An 18,638-nucleotide genomic window follows, 5' to 3' on the forward strand; every position below is an offset into this window, starting at 1 on the left:
CTATTTTCTGTCTTTTTACTTTCTATTTTTATTGAAGTTCTGGGTTTTCCCTCATAAAATAGAAAGAAAACTGAAGGATTAAAATAACTTTGAGACTTAAAGGAAATTTTTAAACAGTGGGGTGACACCTTGTGACTAAATCTGAAATTGCAATCTGTTATTCTTCAAGAGGCTAAGGCTGAGAGCTGAGAACAGTGGTGGCGAACTTATGGCATGCATGCCAGAAGTGGCACTCCGAGCCCTCTCTGTGGGCATGTGTGCCATGCCCTGGAGATGGTGAGGGACTGGCCCCTGCCGCCCTGGCCCCACCCACCCAGTCTGCCATGACCACCGCAGCCACACCCACCTGACACCCAGTGATAAATAAGTGGGTTTGGGGTTGCAATTTGGGCACTGGGTCTCTAAAAGTTTCGCCATTACTGGCCTAGAAAATAAGATAAGATTTATGCAATCTTGAACACCAGCTGTGAGAGACCTAGCTGTAAAGAGAGAGACCTAGAAAAAAAAAACTGTAAAAGTTCCTAATTTAATTCACCATTATGGAAGAAGACCAGGAACAGACTTTTCATATGGAGGAAAATCTGACACAAATTCTTGATATGCTAAAAGCAACTTATCAAATCCTTCTTATAGCTGGTGATGAAATGAGAGCTTTCAGAGAAAAACGAGAAAGCAGTTCAGATATTCAAACTCAGACTTTGATTATAACTAAAAAATCAACTATACAGAATACTACAGAAAAAGTGGAACAATGAAATATTATGACAGAAGATTTAACTGCCCAACAAGTACAGACAACGGAAAATTCAGGAAAAAATCTGACAATATGGATGGAGGAAAAAGCCTGCTACATAAATCGGAAGGAATCTGAGGATCAAGAAGAGGAACAAATGGAAGAAAAGATAAATAGTTCAGGACAACTACGTCGAGAGGGGAAAATAAAGAGACGACCTGCTAGATTTGCCAGACTTGCTAGATTTCTCAAAAAAATGGCAACTGGATGGTCTTTTCAACATCATACATTATATATAATAATACATGGTGAACTGTTTGATGACTTAGAAACATGGACATGGAAGATGATCTGGCAAAGAAAGAAAGCTAGAATAAGACTGAAGAAGAATGGGGTCTTGACCTACTTATAAGATTTAAAATAGAATATAAAAAATATTCAAGTAGATAAGATATGTATTTTGAATATAAGATATTGTTATGAATTGAAGAACAGAAAAATTTTGGTTATTTAAAACCTAGAATTATAAATGTTAGCAGTCAAATTTGAATATTGAGTTGCTTATAAAGGTTAGATAAAGGTAATTAAGACATATACATGCTAAAATTTATTGATGAAATGTAAGTAAATATGTTTTGATGTAGTGGTAAGAATGAAAATTATCAGCTTAAATATGAGAAAATATACATGAGAGAGGAAGTACTAAATGTTGAAATGGAAGAAATTTTGGTTACTGAATTTAAGATATTTGAAAACTACATGAAAATAAGAATACTATATTGAATTATCAATTTGTTGATGTAGAACTGAGATAGATAAGATATGTATCCTGAACACCAGATGTTGTGAGGAATTGTGACAAAGGGAATTGGAGTCATTTAAAACTTGGAAATGATAAATATTAAATGTTAAATTTAAATATTAATGGAAAATTAAAACTGGGAAAATTTACTAGATTACTGATGGTCTAAAAGATGGAATGTTAAAACAATTAAGACATACATAAACTAAAAGTTATTGATAAATGTAAGAAAGTTATTTTGTATCTGATTGATAGAATAAGAAGTATACTAATAAGAGACAGTATATATTAAAGGAAAAAGAGAGGAACTATTGGCTGAAATAGTTGGAGACTTGTATTAATAATATCTGTATGTAATTGAATTATTGTAACTCAGCTGCCACGCTGTTTTTCAAAGATATAATTGTAATATTAGAAAATTAATAAAAAGTTTACACACACACAAAAATAAATGCCAGTTCTGGTGGCCATGCATGAAAAGAGACATTGAGAGTTAGATGGCCAGTTGCCCGGTCTGTGCCTCAGCCAAAAGACATCCTGGCAAGACCCAGAGTTGCTGCAACCCAGCACCAGTCCTACAGCCCCATGGAGAGAAATATCAATGGGCTTTATTGTGGAATTGTCAGAAAGCTCAGAAAACACAGTGATTTGGGTTATCATGGACCTTTTCTCCAGACAGACCCATTTCATGGCTTTCCCTAAGATCCCATCCATATGGACTCTAGTGTAACATGTGTATCGGTTGCATGGAGTGCTTGAGTGCATAATCTTGGATCATGGTGTCCAAATTACTTCAAGCTTTTGACAAGAGTTATTTATTAGACACTTCCCAGGGCTTAAGCTCTGCCCACTACCTCCAGACAAATGGAGGCTATGAACATGCTAATGGCATGTTGAAGTAATATCTCCACTATTACGTGAACTACCAGCAAGACAACTGGATTGAATTCTTACCATTTGCTGAGGTTGCCTACAATAATTCAGTACACAGTAGTATTGGATTCACACCCTTCCGAGTACCTACTGGCCTGGACTTTGTCCCTATGCCAGAATTCCTTCAACACATCCCTCAACTGGTATTGTTAACTGATTGGATTCAAACCCTGCAAAACACTTGGCCCATGGTCCACAAAGCACTGGATGAGGCATGGGACAAGTAGAAGAGACAAGCCAATAAGACGAGAGCTTGAAAAAAGTAGGAGTTAAAGTTTACCTTTCTATAAAATTTATGCAGTCACAGCCACCCTGCAAAAAACTTGGTCCCATATATGTAGGCCATTCCCCATTACTAGGGACATAAACACAGTGTCAAACCTACAAAACTATTTTTGGTCACAACCATCTTTCTTCTTCGTTTTTTGACTTACCACAACTTTGGGGGGAGGGAAAATGTATTCTTCTGTTCCAGACAAAACAATAACTTTCTTATGGGAACCAAGGTCAAATCGCTCAAGTGTTTGGTGGGCTAGAATTACCATTAGAGAACCCGTGTTAATTGGAGAATGTAATTTAAAACATAATTAGTGGGTGGGGAATTTAACTTTTACCTTGTAACCTTTTGGGGGGGGGGGAATTCAGTCTTGGTTTCACTTTTGTTCGTGCTGATATTATGTAGCCATTAAAATTGTTCTTTAAGGAAAACAAATGCTTCAGAGTTCTTATTTCTTTTGGTCTCATCTATCGGAACCATGACACCCAGTGACAGTTGAATTGAAATTGTCTAAGAATCTTAATCACATCCACCCAGTTTTCCATTGTAGTCATCTGAAACCTGTCACTGACTTATCCTTGGCATCCTGCCATGAAGTCACCATCCCCTCCCATCCTAATAGAAAGAGAACATTTCGAAGTAAGGAAATCCTTGAGTCTCGCTACTATCAGGGAAAGTTGCAATACTTTTATTTATTTTATGGAAGGACTTTTCCCCCTCTGACATTGAGTGGGTTGAGGCCCCTGCCTTACCCACCAATTCCATGCTAAGTACCCTAACAAATCCAAATGACCCATCTGTATATGATGTGCTACTAACTATTACTGTATTTTGTTTTGTAGGACTAGACTTGTTTCTGGAGGGGCAGCATGTCAAGCATCTCTCCTATACAAGCTTCTTGAGCGGACAGCCTGATATTAGTGGGGGGGGGGAGGGAAAGATTGGAATGTAAGGGAAAAAAAGGGGGGAATGAAAGTCCAGTCTAGTTGAGCCTTGTGAGAAGCTTCAGCCTGCCAAGGTCAACTGTTGATATGCAGAGTTGGGAACTGAGAATCTGTTTCCTAAACAATATACCAGCACCTAATTGGACATTTACAGATAACCAGGGGATGTCCGGGGGTGGGGGGTGGGAGTGGAAGGAAAATTTACTTTGTATTGTTTGCATGGGAAAACCTCAGATTCAGCTTATGCTACTTCTGTAATCACTTAAGCTTCAGTAAAGTATACTCTTGGCAGAAACACATGGCCAGGAGTCTTTTGCTAGATGACTGAGTGGGACGGTTGACACCTGATTAGAATTTGGACAAGGAACAATCAGGAAATTCCAGAGGGTAAATCAGAACAATATTCAAAACAGTATTTCTCAACTTTGTCAACTGGAAGATGAGTAGAGTAGAGTAGAGTAGAGTAGAGTAGAGTAGAGTAGAGTAGAGTAGAGTAGAGTAGAGTAGAGTAGAGTAGAGTATATAGAATAGAATAGAATAGAATAGAATAGAATAGAATAGAATAGAATAGAATAGAATCTGGAAGAGACCTTGGAGGTCTTCTAGTCCAGCCCCTCACTCAGCAGGAGAACCTATACCATTTCAGACAAGTGACTGTCCATTCTCTTCTTAAACACCTCCAGTGATGGAGCACCCATGATTTCTGAAGGCAGGCTGTTCCACGGGTTAATTGTCCTCACTGTTAGGAAGTTTCTCCTTAATTCCAAGTTGCTCCTCTCTTTGATCAGTTTCCAACCATTGTTTCTTCTCCTGCCCTCTGGTGCTTTGGAGAATAGTTTGATGCCCTCTTCTTTGTGGCAGCCCCTCAAATACTGGAACATTGCTATCATGCCACCACTATTTCTTTAGACTAGCCAAACCCAAGTCCTGTAGCCATTCTTCGTATGTTTTAGTCTCCAGGCCTTCTCCAGGCCTGAGTAGACTTCAACTTCCAGAATCCTCTATCCATGTATCTTCCAGTTGGCAAAGTTGAAAAACAAATTCTAGGTCAGGGATCTCAGCTTCACAGACTGGCGGGTGGGGAAGAGGGGATGATTTTACACAAGTAGTGGGCATGAGCTTCCCATGCGAGTGTGAGCACTCACTGCTTGCGCAAATGGAGCTTCTTGCATGAGTGCACACCACAAGCATAAATGGAGCTTTATATGTGAGCACCTGCCTCTCATGCAAATGGATCAGCACGTGCTTCACTACTGGGCCACAGTCCGGAGGTTGGGTATCCTTGTTCTAGCTGAAAGAAATGGCAAACGTCTGATTACTCCTTCCAAAACATTATCAATGTATCTGTGAAGCCACCGGAAACTGAATTCAATTCAAAGGAGGTTTCATCTTTACTAAACCACACTTGGAAAATTGCATCCAATTTTGGTTATCACAATATAAAAGAAAGAAGAAAGAAGAAAGAAGAAAGAATGCAGAGAAGAGCAATGAAGATGACAAGGGGCTGGAAGCTAAAACATATGATAAATGGTTGGGAGAACTGTGTATCTCTAGTCTAATGAAGAGAAGGACTAAGGATGACATGATAGCAGTCTTCCAATATTTGGGGAGCTGTCATAAAGAAAAGAGAATTGATGTATTCTCCAAAGCACCTGAGGGCAGGACAAAGAATAATATTAGAGAGATCCAACCTAGAACTAAGGAGAAATTTCTTGTCAGCGAAAACAATTAATCAATGGAACGACTTGCTTCCAGAAGTTGTGGGTGCTCCATCACTGGAGGTTTTCAGAAAGAAATTGGACAACCATTTGTCCAGAATGGTATAGGATCTCTTGCCTGAGTAGAGGGATGGATTAAAAGTCCTCCAAGGTCTCTTCCAAGTTATTATTCTATGCTCTATGTTCTAAATCTGCAAGGCTAAACAACTTGATCAGAATACTTCAAAGAATCCCTTTTCTATGTCAATCAACCTAATGGCTGCAATAAATCCCTCTAGATTGGGCCACATCCTTGGAACCCAAACAGTCTTTTCTGTTCTGGTGCCCCTTCTCCACTTGCCTCTTCTCCACTTCTAAGCATTTGGCATGTTCTAATTTTGGCATACGGGAAAACATTTTTAATTCAGTCTGGCACATTGGCATCCTAGGATGCTATAGACCAGCGGTTCTCAACCTTGGGTCGCGACCCCTTTTGGGGCCGAATGACCATTTCATAGGGGTCGCCTAAGACCATCGGAAAACACATATTTCCGATGGTCTTAGGAACTGAGACACCACTCCGCATCTGTCTCCGCATGGCCTCCTCCGCCATTTGCAGAGAGAGAGAGACAGAGAGGCACTTTTGCTTCCCTTCTCTCTCAGGTGGACTTACCTCCTGCAGGGCTCCTGATTGGCCCTGCACCCGGGTGCCCCACCCCCTGGGAGAAGCGCGGCCAGGGCCTCGTGGCCTTGGAGCCACCCGAGAAAGCCCCGGGATCCCTGTTGGGAGCGGCCCACTGGAGGTTCCGCTGAGTGGGCCAGCCCTCCCGCAAACCGTGGCCCAAGGGAGACCAGCCCAAGCAATCCCCAGCCAGCCCGACCATTGGCTCCGCTGGCCAGGAAGGCACACCGGAGTCCAGGCTGCCGGGAAGAAAGAAGGAGATTCAGCAAAGGTAGAAGAGGAGAGCCGCCTCCTGGGGCCCAGCGCTGGCGGCGGCTTCCTTGCCATCCTCTTCCTCCTCCCCTTCTTCCTCCTACTTCCCCCAAGGCAGCTCAGGTGGGCGCTGGGGCAAGAAGGGTGCCTGGTGAGGAGCAGCCAGGCTGGACGAGAGGCTGGCAGGTTGCACGGCACCAGCCCCCACCGCGGCTCCATCAGATGGGTGGAGGGTGAGGCCGGGCAGTGCGAGGGCAGCAGGGACAGTGGCAGCGGTTTTCTCGCCCTTCTCCTCTCCTTCCTCCTGCTGCCCCCAAGGCGACTCGGGCGGGTGCCGGGAGGAAGAGGGGTGCCTGGGGGGAGCAGCGGGCTGGCAGAGGGACTGGCGGGTCATGCGGCACCAGCTCCCACCACAGTTCCATTGATGGATGGAGGACCAGGCCGGGCAGCACAGGGGCAGCGGGGACCCCCAATGATGCACAGTGGCCGCTGCTGCCACTGTCCCCGCCGCCCCCACGCTGCCCGGCCTGGTCCTCCATGCATCAATGGAGCCATGGTGGGGGCTGGTGCCGCATGGCTGCCAGCCCCTCCACCAGCCCGCTGCTCCCCCCAGGCACCTCTCATCCTACTGGCACCCGCCCGAGCCACTTTGGGGACAGCAGGAGGAAGGAGAGGAGAAGGGCTTCCTGGTTGCCCAGCCATGCTCCTCCCCCAGCCACCCTCCGCACCATGTGGGAGTCTCCCCCACGCCGCCCAGCCCACCTCCCTCGCCATCAAAGTCCGCCTTGGCTCTCTTGCACCCAGTGCAGCCATGGGGCTGCCGGGCAGCAGCGGCTCCTTCCCAGCTTGCTGGGTTCTGGGCCTTGGAAGCAGCCAGGGGGCAGGGAAGAGGGCAAGGCAGCAGCGATGCCCGCATGTGAGTCGGAGGCCAGCTGGCCGGGCTGGCAATGGGACCCCGAAATCAAAGGAGAAAACTCGTTTCAGAGCTGTAAGAAAGGATCCCTCTCCCCTACCCCGATCCCCGCCACAAGCAGCACCAGAGGGGACGGGAAGGGGCAACGGGAAGCGTCCTTTGATACATCATTTACACTCCCGCCTCCCCAATCAGGCTTATTTGGAAATCGGTCCGACGGACCTGGCTTCCTCAATCAGCCATCGGGGGTTAAAATATATTTCCCCGTCGAGCATTATAAAGCACCTTTTCCTTCCTTCCTTCCTTCCTTCCTTCCTTCCTTCCTTCCTTCCTTCCTTCCTTCCATCCTTCCTTCCTTCCATCCATCCATCTCCTTCCCTTCCCCTTCAATCTCTCCTTCCTTCCTTCCATCCATCCCCTTCCCCTTCAATCTCTCCTTCCTTCCTTCCTTCCTTCCTTCCTTCCTTCCTTCCTTCCTTCCTTCCTTCCTTCCTTCCTTCCTTCTCCATCTCCTTCCTTTCCCTTCAATCTCCTTCCTTCTCCATCTCCTTCCTTTTCCCTTCAATTCTCCTTCCTTCCTTCCTTCCTTCCTTCCTTCCTTCCCCCTTCAATCTCCTTTGTTCTCCATCTCCTTCCTTTCCCATTCAATCTTCCTTCCTTCCTTCCATCCATCTCCTTCCCTTCTCCTTCAATTTCTCCTTCCTTCCTTCCTTCCTTCCTTCCTTCCTTCCTTCCTTCCTTCCTTCCTTCCTTCCTTCCTTCCTTCCTTTCCCCTTCAATCTCCTTCCTTCCATCTCCATCCCTTCCTCTTCAATCTCTTTCTCCTTCCTTCCTTCCTTCCTTCCTTCCTTCCTTTCTTTCCCCTTCAATCTCCTTCCTTCTCCATCTCCTTCCTTTCTCCTTCAATCTTCCTTCCTTCTTTCCATCTCCATCCCTTCCTCTTCAATCTTTCTCCTTCCTTCCTTCCTTCCTTCCTTCCTTCCTTCCTTCCTTCCTTCCTTCCTTCCTTCCTTCCTTCCTTCCTTCCTTCCTTCCTTCCTTCCCCCTTCAATCTCCTTCCTTCTCCATCTCCTTCCTTTCCCCTTCAATCTTCCTTCCTTCCCCTTCCCTCCCTCTCAATATTTTTGAGCAAGGAAGAGTAAGCTTCTCCAGCGAGCATTGCTATATTGTTTTTGTGACTAATCACAATGCTTTAATTATGTTCAATTCGTAGCAATGAAAATACACCCTGCATATTAGATATTTACATTACAATTCATAACAGTAGCAAAATTACAGTTATGAAGTAGCAACGAAAATAATTTTATGGTGGGGGGTCACCACAACATGAGGAACTGTATTAAGGGGTCACAGCATTAGAAAGGTTGAGAACCACTGCTATAGACTATGCTTGGACACTATTTGCTTCTATTATTTCATTTGAAGTATCTTACATCATTTTCTATTGTACTATTTTTAATGTTTGGCTCTGCCTGGAGAAACTTGGCATCAGAGGTGCTTTGTAAATATTGTAATTCAAATCCTGTAATATTAAATGAAAACACACAGTTCATCCTGTGAAAGGAACCAGCTTGAAGCAAAACTGAGCTGAAAGAGGATCCCAAACACTTTAAACACAGACAAGCTGTCAGGGACAGAATGAATAACAGAGGCTGAAGGACAAATGCAATATCTCAGAATGGCACTCTACAACAATGGTAAAAATTCAAATTTGGGCCAAAGTTTCAATCACTATGATGCATAAACGGCTTACTTCTTGTAAATTATATTTTCTAGAAAAATTCAAAATAGAACAAAATGCAAAATATTGCATAGTAAAGTACTGAAATATTCACAACCTGTTAAACTCACCATGCTAATGTTTAGAATTTTATGGATACTGAACAAGTTTTCCAAGTGGAGCGTAGCATAAATGCCTTTATTGTCCTTGCAGTCACTAAAAAGATATATAGAAAAAGGATAAATCAAGAGTTTGTTTCCAGTTTTAGATCCTAATATTTTCCATCAAAAATCTATTTAACTGAGCCATTTGAATACAGTATCAGTCTGAATTCAAAGGATTAGAAAGATTACTTATTTATTATATTTATTAAGTCTACCCATTCTAACAACTGGGCAGCTTATACAATTCCCAAATTGCTAACCAAACCCTTCCTACCTTACCTCACAAGCACATTTGAAGTCAAAAATTATTTAGACAATTCCTGATGACTCTGCTATTCAAAATGCAAAATTAGGCAATTCATCCAAAGTACCTAAAGATTTGGAAGTTTCAAATAATCTTTGGAATCTAATTAATAACGCAACTATTTTTTTCAAGATATTTAAGTATGAGATATTTCTGCATAACTGTAGAATTAGACCTTATCTCCCAAACACTTGAGCAACTGATGGAATTCTTGACAATTTTTGGTTTATGAAAAATTAAATGGAAGTAGTAACTGATATTTTAGTCCTTACTTAGCTTCTGCTTCAAAGCAAGAATAATCCAACCTTCCTTCTCTTATTAAGAAAATACAACTTAAGGCAACAACATCCAACTTAAATCAATGTCGCTGCAACATATAAACCTAAATTTGAAAGGGCAATGCCTAAATTAAAAAGGAAGTCATTAATGAAATCGTAACGTTTCTGTAAATCTGGATCTTAGAAATGGCAGAGGAATTATGCCAGGTAGAATTTGTTGCTTTATGTTGTTTTGGAGACTGAATTCCATAAGAGTTTGCAAATCAATTTAACCTTGACAGACACCATCACCCCCCACACGCTCGCCGCCCTGTGTGCGGGGCCTGATGGTATCTAGCAGCCACCCCCACCCCCTGCCTCACCTTGCCTCGCTCCACAGCCTGCTGCCAACACCAGGCTGGCCGTCCAAGCAGCAGGTGCGGCAATGGCACCAGCAGCAGGCAGTCACAGCGGAGGCACATGACACAGACTGCTGGATGCGCCTACTCAATCCCATCTGTTTTTGCTTGTGTTTGGAGAGCAGATTGCCGCTAGTCATCTCCTCGGCCCCCTTGCAGGTCTTGCCTTTGGCCCGCACATGGAGTGTGTTCCCCTCACACATCCGACACACCTCAGCCCTGCTGTGGGCAGCCGCCACCACCACTGAAGCCACCAGCAGTTCATGAGAGTCCATTAGGCAATCACTGCTGCCATCTGGAGCAGCAGACTTGCCCAGCATGAAGGAGGCAAAGCAGCTGGCTATTAAACCATAGTAGAAGTGGTAGAGCACACCCAGGCCAAGCAGGCAAAAGACAGCCACCCCAAGCAGGGAAAGCTAGATCCCATTGATGTCATGGCCACCCAGGTCCAGCCAGGATCACAGGCCTCCCCCTCTGTCTCTGCTGGGCCTGGGTGGCCATGGGCTGATGGGGATCCGGCTTTCCCCGCTCGGGGTGGCTGTCTTTTGCCTGCTGGGCCTGGGCATACTCTACCACCTCTACTTGGGCTAACTAGCCAGCTGCTTTGTTTCCTTTGTGCTGGGTGGGCCTGCCGCTCCAGACTGCGTCAGCCTAATGGACCTGTGTGAGTTGCTGGTGGCCTTAGTGGTGGCAGCGTACGCACTCCACATGCAGGTCAAGGGCAAGACCTGCAAGGGGGCTGAGATGACCAGCAATGACCTGGTTTCCAAGCGCAAGTAAAGACAGATGGGCCAAAGTAGGTGCAGTCCACATCACATGTCTCCCCTACTCACTCTACCTGCTGCCAGTGCCACAGCTGCACCTGCTGCTTCAAGGGTCAACCCAGTGGTTGCAGCAGGCTGCGGAGCTCCTGCTGCCAGACATTGTCACCCCCCTGCATGCTCACCACCTCCTGTGCACGCGCCTGGGGGGCTGCCTGGCTGGGCTGGGTGGGGCTGAGGTGACAGGGACAGGTCCCTCACCATCTCTGTGGTGACCCAGTGGGCCAAATATGGGCCAATCACGGGCTGGATTCGGCCTGTGGGCCTTGTGTTTGACATGTCTGATCTAGATCAATATGTTTGTTCATTGCTCCTTTGGTAGAATACCAGGCTTTAATAAATTCATATATCTGGTGGTTGTTGGCAAGCCCAATGATTTTTGTTCTTTCCCAATCAAACTGGTATTGTTTATTATCGATGTGGTTTGAGAACAGGGATTTTTGGTTGTGCCATTTAATTGCTAGTTGATGTTCATGAACACTTGTTTTCAATTGCCTTCCTGTTTGTCCCACATAGAATTAGTTACAATTGTTGCAATTGATTTTATATACTACGTTGCTGTTGTCTTCATTCTGTATTTTGTCTTTGACTTTAGATAGCTCTTTTCTGAATGTAAATGTGGGTTTGTGAGCTATCATTATTTCTAGGGGTTGCAATATTCTGGCAGTCATTTTGGATGTTCCTTTGATGTATGGCAGGACTTGTTTTTCTCTTGTGGTTGGCTGTGTTTTGTCAGTGTTTGGATGATAAGCATCATATTATGAAAATTTTGGGATAGCCATTGCGGAGGAAAATATCGAAAAGGTGTTTGAGGATTTTCCCACTTTTAACTGAAGAAAAGAAGTCAGCCAGTCAGCCTGAAAAAAGGGTGTGTGGGGGGGAGGGATAAGGTCAATTATCCATTTGGATGCTTTATTGCTATGGAAATAGATAAAAGGAAAGAAGAGCCCTCTCTACCCACCACAATCAAGAAGAGGAGGTGGTTCCTGGCTGTTCCAGTTATGGAGGGAAGGAGCAGATGATGCAGAGAGTACAGGAGGCAATTTGGAAGAAATTTCAATCATTTTCAGATGACTGAAGCTATACACACAATCTCAGAGAAACCTAATTGTATAACAGAAGCAGGAAAGAGTGAAAATTTACCTGTAAACCTGTTCAAATGTCAAATCAATATCTGGGTTTTTCAGAATGATGCCAGACAGATAGTTTTTCCACTGGCGATTAAGCAAGTAGGGTGTGTCCAAAATCTAAAATGCAATTCAAAGAAGATTGACGTATACATTTAATTTGGCTTCTACAAACAATACAGGTAGTCCTTGACTCATGACCACATTTGAGTCCAAAATTTCTGTTGTTAAGTGAGACATTAGTTAAGTGAGTTTTGCCCCATTTTATGAACTTTCTTGCCACAGTTGGTGAGTGAATCCCTGCAGTTGATAAGTTAGTAACCCGGTCGTTAAGTGAATCTGGCTTCTCCATTGACTTTGCTTGTGAGAATGTCGCAAAAGGTGATCACGTGAACCAGTTGCCAAGCATCTGAATTTTGATCAGATCGAAATGCTGCAACTATTGTAACTGTGAAAAATAGTCATAAGTCACTTTAGTGCCGTTGTAACTTTAAATGATCACTAAATGAACTGTTGTAAGATGAGGACTACCTATACTCAGAAATGTGTTTTCTTTATTATAATTTGTTTTGCAAGTAACAAGAAGCTACACTGTATAATATCCATTTCCTAAACGTAATGGTAATATTACACAGATTGACCTAAAAGTATCAACTTTAGAATGTTTCAGTGGCCATGATATTCACTAACCTTTATTGAAGGTTATTTTAGATAAGGGGTGTCAAATTCAATTTCATTGAGGGCCGCATCAGCATTGCGGTTGCCCTTGGGGGGCTGGGTGGGTGTGGCCAGGGTGGGTGCTGATGTCCTGGGCTGTGATTGACACAGCAGGTGCAGGAAGCTGCAGAGAGACCTGGGCAGACCTCTTGGACAAACAGGCTCCATGGAAGTGGACACAAGTCCACGAAAGGAGTTTTGCAGAGGTCAAGGCATTGTTGTCTTCAAATGCTGTTCTCACTCACTTCAATGAGCAACTGCTTGTGTGTATAGCCTGCGATGCATCCCCTTATGGGATCGGGGCTGTCTTAAGTCACCTCAAGACTGATGGGACACAAGTCCCTGCAGCCTACTATTCTAGGACTGTCATCTGCTAAGCATAATTACACACAGATAGACAGAGAAGCCTTGGCCATAGTGGCTGGCATAAAAAAGTTCTATGACTTTTTGTATGGTCGCCACTTCACGGTCTTTACAGACCATAAGCCACTGCTGGGGTTGTTTACAACAAACAAGCAAACCCCACACATAATTTCTCCTAGAATGTTGAGGTGGTCAATTTTCCTGTCTGCATATGACTACTCACTGGTTCACAAACCAGGCAAAGAAATGGACCATGCAGATGGCCTTAGTAGGTTGCCTCTACAGCTTGTAGAATCAGATCCTGCTCCAGCTAATCCAGGATTTGCCTGAGTCTCCCCTCAATGCAGGGGATGGGGCTGCAGAAACAGCAAATGATCACACATTAACACGTGTGTTGACATGGGTGCTTTCAAGATGGCCTGACACGTGTCCTGCCACCAATTTCCAGAGTTTCTGGAAAAGGAAGCATGAGTTATCCACCTTTAAGGGTTGTGTCCTGTGGGGTAGCAGGGTAGTGATCCCAACCTCATTGAGGACTAGAGTCTTGCAATCTCTGCATGAGGCACATCCAGGCATAGTCCAGATGAAGGCTCTTGCGCGCAGCTATCTCTGGTGGCCTGGGCTGGATAAGGAGATTGAGACCCAGGTCCAGGGGTGCCACGTTTGCCAACAGTCTAGGCCTGAAATGCCACAGGCTCCTGTACACAGGTGGGAGGAAACACATGCTCCTTGGTCGACGGTTCATATCGACTACGCTGGCCCCTTTCAGGGGCAATTCCTCTTCATTGTTATGGACTGTCACTCTAAATGGCTAGAGGTCATTCCAGTGTCCACTATGATGACTGCCAGGACCATCCAGGTGTTGAGGGGAATCTTTGCCTCCCATAGGCTCCCAGATGTTCTTGTCTCTGACAACAGCCCTCAATTCACTTCTTCTGAGTTTCAGGCTTTCCTACAGGCCAACATGATCTGCTATGCTACTTCGGCACCCTTTCATCCAGCTTCTAATGGCCAATCTGAGCGCATGGTGCTCACAACCAAAGACGCCTTGAAGAAACTCACTTACGGGAGCTGGCATCACTGGTTAGCTGACTTTCTTCTTTGCCATCGCGCCACACCTTGCACAGCTACTGGGAAAAGCCCAGCTGAACTCTGCTGGGGTCACCATCTCATTACCAAACTGGACAGATTGCACCCAGACCAGGTGGCTTCACAGGTGTCACAGCCACGGGCACCTAGGAGACTACAGATGGGCGATTGGGTTTGGGCGAGGAACTATGGACCTGGATATCTCTGGGTGACAGCAGTGGTCTGCAAAGTCACTGGGCCACTGTCATATGAAGTGGCCCTGGAAGATGGTCATGTGTTGCGTTGGCACATTTACCAGCTGCGCTGGAGGCTACCCAGTCACCCTTCCACTCCTGACTCTACTCTCGGGGGGGGGGAGGACCATGATCATGATTGTGGATCTCAGTCTTCCTGCGGAGGCAGGGGTCTGCACTCTGCATATAGGGGTTTTGCCAACGAGGCAGCTTCTGACTGTGGCACTGCGTCCATGGGACATTGCACGCAACCGACTGTTCAGGTCACTCCATCTGCTGGCTTTGTGCCTACGGGACAGTGCTCCCAAGAGGGGTCTGTCGTGGATCTGGGGTATTCTACCCCACCAAGAAACTCTGGTCTGGGTTTACAGGACTCGGCCAGTCAGCATGATGTGGGTTCGCCTGTACCTAGTGGGCATCAAAGTCCCGGTCTGCTGGCAAGCTTGTAGACCGGGCACTTGCAACCGCTCCAAGAAGATCAGAGCGGGCCAGAGGCCCACCAAAGTATTTGCAGGACTATGTGAAGTTCCTGTTAGTAGGTGGGCAGGCTTAAGTGTTCCTTAGAAATAAGAACACGCTCAAAAGAATTAAAAGAATCCATTTCAGCATAGATGGCCACCACAAAATTGTACATTGGCTCCCGGCTGGCCTGGCCAGGGCCAAGACAATGGGGGCCGTTCCCTCACTGTTTCCAGGATGGCTTCGCGGGCCACATGAAACCACTTCACGGGCCACATCTGGCCCCTGGGCCTTGTGTTTGACATATCTGGTTTAGATCAAGTGAAGTTATTTAAGCAGAAGTAATATTTTGCAATGACTGAAAAACCAAATGGGGAATCCAGTTCAGATCTAATTTCTTCCAGGAAGTTCTTTCAAACTTGCTTTCTTATTTATAATATGTGGCTAATAATGTCACCATCTATTTTATAGGAGTGTTTTAAAGGTGATACAATAATGACTGTCTTACCTCAAACTATAACTTGGCACAATAAATCATATGTTAGGGCATGCTGTCACTTGCTACCTGCTGCTTTATGGGCATGCATAGCTAACAATCCACAGAAGTTTCCAGCTGTGGCTTGGTTATAATTCCAAATCAAGAACTTGGTTTGTTCCACTTTCCAGCCAAGGAAAGAAGCAAAATGTGGTGGTTAATGACCCAGGAGTGACCTGTCATTTTCTAGCTGTGCATTTCATGGAAGAAACCAGAGATTGAACCCTGCTCATTTACAGCAAAATTAAATTATGGCCTTACATATTGTATGAACATGCAGAACATTTTATAAAGTATTTTGAATGTTTTACAAGTGCATGACAAACATTAGAATTATCAGAAAAGATATGGAAATCCATAATTATATAGAGTGCCGTACTTGGAATAAAGTCTTGTCATGAAATGATTCACATATCAGCTTCTCCACGTTTCCGCCGGTAATGAAAGTGACCACCACTGTCAGCATCAGAACCCAGGAGAAGAGGAAGCTGAAAGTAACTCCACTGATTGAAGGAGGGGTGGGGGAGAAAAAAAAGGCATTTTAAGAATACATTCTCTTGTAAGTATTTTAACAACCAGCTTAGACTAAGGAAAACAAATATCAAAATATCTATCAATTCAGAAGTATGCAATGACTTTCCAAATCAAAAATAAATCTGTAAGTACAGGAGAGGGAATCTTTTCTGCTGAAATAGCTGTGCTTGAGAATCTGTGAAAACAGGAGCAGGACAGAAAGCAAAACTTCTAAAATACAAGAATGTGAGTTTCATGTGAGAAGGTTTAGCATTTCTTCCACAATTCTGTTAAAGCACTATTCTGAGAAAGCGTTCAAAAGGCATCTATCGTTGTTCTTCCAGAACTTCAGGTAAATTTTGAAAGGCTTGGTTTTTAGGGAACTGTAAGCCCATAGTATAACTTTTATACTCAAAGGAGCACTTTTTAATTGCTTACAATTCCCAAGATGATTTTAAAAAATTACTACTTAGAAAAGGTAGTTTCATCAAAAGATTAAGGGGCTCAACTTACATACAGAAATAAGCTGAATTCCTCCTTTTTAGAGAATCCATTAAAAGATTCCATTTAACTCCATTTAATGCAATGCTACTCTACTTTTGCATATCAGTAAGATCTCTTCATGGATGAGTCATTGGAATGATTACCAAATTAAGTGACCAGCATAATTTCTTAAGTCTGGGATATGCCACCTCTTGTGAGTTCATGACTGCTTTTGGCTTTAGGTACAGCCAGGCACTACAACTGTACCTGATTTAATTTACATTTGTTTAGTTTAATTAAAGTTAGTTAAATACAGTTAACATAAGAATTAGAAAGTCAATGGTTAAGGCATCAGGCTAAAAACTGGGAGACCTTCAGTTCTAGTTCTACCTTAGGCACAAAGCCAGCTGGATGACTTGGGCCAGTCCCTCTCTCTCAGCTCTAGGAAAGGTAATGGCAAACCACTTCCAAAATACTTTGTCTAGAAAAGTGCAAGGATTAGTCCAGTTGGTTAAACTTTCTTAAAGGCATACATATACATAGGAAGTGAGTGTAACTCCAAAGTTCAATAATGCAAATCTTAGTAAAACCCAAGTCAAAGTTTTCCTCCTCCTTGTCTTTTTTGCTTTTTATCTCCCAAATATATTTCTTCAATGCAATTTCTTAAACTAGGGGAAAGATTAAAATGGCAAGTACTCACGCCATCAGGAAATTTCCTCCAGTATTTGAGAGACAGCCTCTGGTTGTTGGTGTTGCATTTTTGTCATAGCCACATGTACCACATAATAATCCCAGGTAGAAAAAGACCAGGATCAGGATCATCATGCAGCATAGGATTAAGCAGCCCAGCCACCTAAACAGAGTAACAAAAAGATGATTCCAAGTTGAAAATATAGGGCATGGCAGAATAAAGGGAGACCAAAGCCATGGAAGCAAAAAAATTGAGAACACTTGATTTCCAGGTAAATGATAAATGGTTTACAATGAATTACAATGAATCTTGCATTTTCCTATTTGTCAATTTGATTAGGGCTGGGTAAGCAATGGATTAAGAAAATATTACATACACACCCAAATATTCAATCAGCCCTACCTTCATTATGGTCAACAACCAAGCACAGGATATCCAAAATGAGCAACAAAATCAACAGTCAATCTACAGCTGCCAACCATATTTGTCTAAGTTTTCTATTCTCATTCAAGAGTATTAGAATTAGATTTAACTTAGTTTTCTTCCATTTTTGAACCTTTTAAGTAAAAGGAATGAAAATGCACAAATACACTCTAAAATTAAGTGGTTAAAGGAATATATTCAATTTAAGAAGCCTGGACAAAGATAAAAGTACAAGTTTAGCTTATCTTGTGGAAGTTAGATGTTCAGGATCTCTCTCTGTTGCAAAAGTGCACCTTGGAAGATTATAGCTGGTTCTACATAATCCACATTTGTTTTATCTGCTGCTAATAAAACATTAATAGCAGTTTTATAGATATTCTTTGCTGCCAATGAATTCTACTTTGCATATTAATGGCAACAAACACTATTACAGTAGCAGTGCTGTGCAACTGAAGATTGAAAAATAGATTATAGGTTTTCAAAGATTTAAAGGAAACTTAAGAGCCAAAATAATATTTAAAGTTTTGTCAAGGCTGGAACTATCTAAACAGGAAACACTGAATTGTTTATAAAACAAACTTTTAAAATATGTGTCTACAGCTGTCTATTTGATATATCAACTCATTTTTTGTTGTCCCAATACTTCTTACCAGTTTTTGTATGAGGGGCAGGAGCAGGATTAAAACTTTCTCCCTTTTGAGATCCTGAACATGTATTTCTCTTGCAGCTCCAAGCACTGGCTGCTCAACAAGACATGTTTGGTGTTATAATTCTCCACTTCTTGGATCCTGACCTTTGTTCTTTGCCTTTCCCCCCCTGAAAACTTAATTAAGATTATCCATTTTCTGGATGGAATTACTAATTACAGTAGTCTTCTCTCGAGGTATGAGAAACCCATTTCAGAATTAGACTCCAAGATGTCTAATTTCCAGTGCTTCCAGTCTCTAGGGCAGAACAAGGCAGCTTAGTTATATGCAATTTATAGTAATTTAAATCTACCTGAAGTATAAAATAGACTTAAAATGTTTTGGCTTTAAATACTGCTGCCCTACATGTTATTCAACAGCTCATTGTGTATTTGTACTGT

At 43.4% G+C, this 18,638-nt stretch overlaps 1 protein-coding gene across 21 annotated transcripts in view; it reads right to left on the minus strand.

Annotated features, from left to right (window-relative positions):
• Positions 1-18,638, minus strand: part of PROM1 (prominin 1) — a 261,692-nt gene that overhangs the window by 31,755 nt on the left and 211,299 nt on the right. For all 21 annotated transcript variants that reach the window (XM_039326544.1, XM_039326562.1, XM_039326543.1 and 18 more), the window contains 4 exons: positions 17,138-17,290; positions 15,821-15,944; positions 12,062-12,165; positions 9,085-9,169 (listed from right to left, as the gene is read on the minus strand). In XM_039326544.1, the coding sequence (XP_039182478.1) occupies positions 9,085-9,169; positions 12,062-12,165; positions 15,821-15,944; positions 17,138-17,290 (466 nt within the window). The remainder of the gene's footprint in view (positions 1-9,084; positions 9,170-12,061; positions 12,166-15,820; positions 15,945-17,137; positions 17,291-18,638) is intronic.

The sequence above is a fragment of the Crotalus tigris genome, unplaced genomic scaffold (genome assembly GCF_016545835.1).
Source record: "Crotalus tigris isolate CLP2741 ecotype Arizona unplaced genomic scaffold, ASM1654583v1 scf7180000024341.3516292, whole genome shotgun sequence".
Classification (NCBI taxonomy): domain Eukaryota; kingdom Metazoa; phylum Chordata; class Lepidosauria; order Squamata; family Viperidae; genus Crotalus; species Crotalus tigris.